At 45.9% G+C, this 3,221-nt stretch overlaps 1 protein-coding gene across 1 annotated transcript in view; it reads left to right on the forward strand.

Annotated features, from left to right (window-relative positions):
- Positions 1 to 287: 287 nt before the first annotated feature.
- The window catches only part of SLC9A7 (solute carrier family 9 member A7), a 157,002-nt gene continuing 154,068 nt past the window's right edge, over positions 288 to 3,221 (forward strand). The window contains exon 1 of the mRNA XM_077762923.1: positions 288 to 315. Coding sequence (XP_077619049.1) covers positions 288 to 315 — 28 coding nt within the window. The remainder of the gene's footprint in view (positions 316 to 3,221) is intronic.

Below are 3,221 nucleotides of genomic sequence, written 5' to 3' on the forward strand. Positions count from 1 at the left end.
CGGTTATGACGCTCCTCAGTGTTTTGCCATCATTTTCGTGGAGAATCCACATTTCTCAGTCCTCTCTTCTCTCTCCCCATAATTCCTGGCAGGTGCCCAAGCAAAAAAAAAATGTATTTTTCACCTTTGGGGATGCTTGCTTGGGGCCAAATTGTGCACCCGCTCTGCCAATTCACACACTGAAGCCCTAAACCCCAGCGCCTCAGAATGTGACTGTAGGTGCAGGGAGGGTCTTTAAAGAAGTAATTAGGGTAAAATGAAGTCATATGGGTGGGCCCTAATCCGATATGACTATCGCCTTTGCAAGAAGAGGTGGTGAGGGGTGCCGGGTGGCTCAGTCGGTCAAGCATCTGACTTTGGCTCAGGTCATGATCTCACCGTTAGTGAGTTCAAGCCCCACTTCGGGTGAGCATGAGCCCTGTTTGAGGTGAGCCCCGCTCCTCTCTCTCTGCCCCTTGGGGGATTCTCTTTCTCTGCCCCTGCCTCACTTGTGCGCTCTCTCTCTCTCTCTCTCTCTCTCAAAAAAAGAGGTTAGGACATAGATAGGTACAGAGGGATGACCATGTGAGGACCCAGCAAGAAGGCAGCCACCTGCAAGCCAAGCAGAGAGGCCTCAGGGGCAACTACTTTGCCAACACCTTGACCTTGGACTTCCAGCCTCCAGATCTGTGGGATAATAAATGTCTGTTGTTGGGCCGCCTGGGTGGCTCAGTCGGTTAAGCAGCCGACTTCGGCTCAAGTCCTGATCACACAGTTCGTGGGTTCGAGCCCCGCATCGGGCTCTGTGCTGACAGCTAGCTCAGAGCCTGGAGCCTGCTTCGGATTCTGTGCCTCCCTCTCTCTCTGACCCTCCCCTGCTCACGCTGCCTCTCTCTTTCTCAGAAATAAATAAAAAACATTAAAAAATGTATCCTAAAAAAAATGTCTGTTGTGTAAGCCACCCAGTCTGTGACATTCTGTCATGGCAGTGCTAGTAAACTGGCACAGTGCCATTCCTTCTCCCAGGAAGTTCTTCCAAACTTCAGTACGCCTGCGCCTTCTACCCTTCACCTGGCTAATTCTGACTTCCCACTGAACCCACCGCCTTGGGAAAGCCTCCCATAATTCCCTTCGCGCGGGTTCAGTGACCTGGGTCTGTGATTCTTCCCTACACACTGATCCAGGTGTATTAAAATTCTTTTCTTTATGGTAAGAATACTTGACATGAAATCTACCCTCTTAACAAAATTCTAAGTGTACAATACAGTAATTTTCACTATAGGCTAGCTGTTGTACAGAAGATCTTTAGAACTTTTAAAATTTTTATTTCTTAATGCTTATTTATTTTTGAGAGAGAGAGAAAGACAGAGACAGAGCACAAGCAGGGGAGGGGCAGGGAGAGGGGGACACAGAATCCAAAGCAGGCCGCAGGCTCTGAGCTGTCAGCACAGAGCCCAGCACAGGGCTTGAACTCACCAACAGTGAGGTCATGACCTGAACCAAAGTCAGATGCTTAACCATCTGACCATCTAGGTACCCCTTTTAAAAATTTTCTTTAATGTTTATTTATCTTTGAGGGAGAGAGAGACAGAGACAGAGTGCGAGCAGGGGAGGGGCAGAGAGAGACAGAGAGACACAGAATGGAAGCAGGCCCAAGGCACTGAGCTGTCAGCACAGAGCCCAACGCAGGGCTCGAACTCATGAACGGGAGACCATGACCTGAGCCGAAGTCGGATGCTTAACCGACTGAGCCACCCAGGTGCCCCAACAGCTCCCTATAATTTAATCATATTGTATAACTGAAACTTTATGCTCATTGAACAACAATTCCTCATTTCTCCCTTCCCCCAGTCCCTGAAAACCACCATCCTACTCTCTTGCTTCTATGTGTTTGACTATTTTAGACACCTCATATAAGCAGAGTCATGCAATATTGTCCTTCTGTGACTGGCTCTTTTCACTTAGCGTAATGGTGTCCAGGCTCATCCATGTTGTCACCTATGGCAGTGTTCAATTCCTTTCTATGGCTGCGTAATATTCCATTGTATGTTTGTATCACATTGTCTTTTCCATTCATCCATCAAGGGACAGTTAGATTGTTCCTGCATCTTGGCTACTGTGACTAATTCTGCAGTGAACACGGGAGTGCAGACATCTTTTCCAAACCCCAGTTTCATTCTTTTGGATATTTACCCAGAAGTGGGATGGCTGGACCATAAGGTAGGTCTATTTTCGATTTTTTGAAGAGCCTTCTTACTGTCTTCCACAGAGGCTTCACCATTTTATGTTTCCGCCAACAGGGGACAAATGCTCCAATCTCTGCACATCTTTGCCCACAAGTGTCCTCTTTTGTTGTGGTTGTTAACAGTCACCCTAACGGGTGTGAGGTGATCCCTCGTTGTGATTTTGCTTTGCGTTTCCCTGATGATTAGTGATGTTGAGCATCTTTTCATGCACCTGTTAGTCATTTGTGTGTCTTCTTTGGAAAAATGTGTATTTAAATCCTTTGCTCACCTTTTAATTGGTTCTTTCTTTTTCTTCCCTTCTTCCTTCCTTCCTTTTCTTTCTTCCTTCCTTCTTTTCTTTCTTTTCTTTTCTTTTCTTTCTTTCTTTCTTTCTTTCTTTCTTTCTTTCTTTCTTTCTTTCTTTCTTTCTTTCTTTCGTTATTGACCTCAAGGAGTTCCTTATACATTTTGGATATTAACCCCTTATCAGATAGTTTGAAAATATTTTCTCAGGATGCCCAGGTGGCACTGTCGGTTGAGCGGCCGACTCTTGATTTCTGCTCAGGTCATGATCCCAGGGTCATGGGACGGAGCCCTGCGTTGGGCTCCACGTTAAGCCTGGATCCTGCTTAATTTTCTCTCTCTAGGGGCATGTTGGTGGCTCCGCCAGTTAAGTATCTGACTTCGCCTCAGGTCATGATCTCATAGTTCGTGAGTTCGAGCCCCACCTCTGGCGCTGTGCTGACAGCCCAGAGCCTGGAGCCTGCTTCGGATTCTGTGTCTCCCTCTCTCTGACCCTCCCCTGTTCACGCTGTCTCTCTCTCTCTCTCAAAAATACATAAAAACATTTTTAAAAAAAAGAATGATGTTGGTTACAGGATCCTCATATATACCTTTTATTAAGCTAAGGGAGTTTCATCCTATCCCTAGTTTGTTGAATTTTTGTCTGGCATGGATGTTGAATTTCATTGAATGCTTTTTCTGTATTTTTTGACATCATATGGTTTTTATTATTCA

This window comes from Crocuta crocuta, unplaced genomic scaffold (assembly GCF_008692635.1).
Source record: "Crocuta crocuta isolate KB4526 unplaced genomic scaffold, BGI_CrCroc_1.0 scaffold610, whole genome shotgun sequence".
NCBI lineage: Eukaryota > Metazoa > Chordata > Mammalia > Carnivora > Hyaenidae > Crocuta > Crocuta crocuta.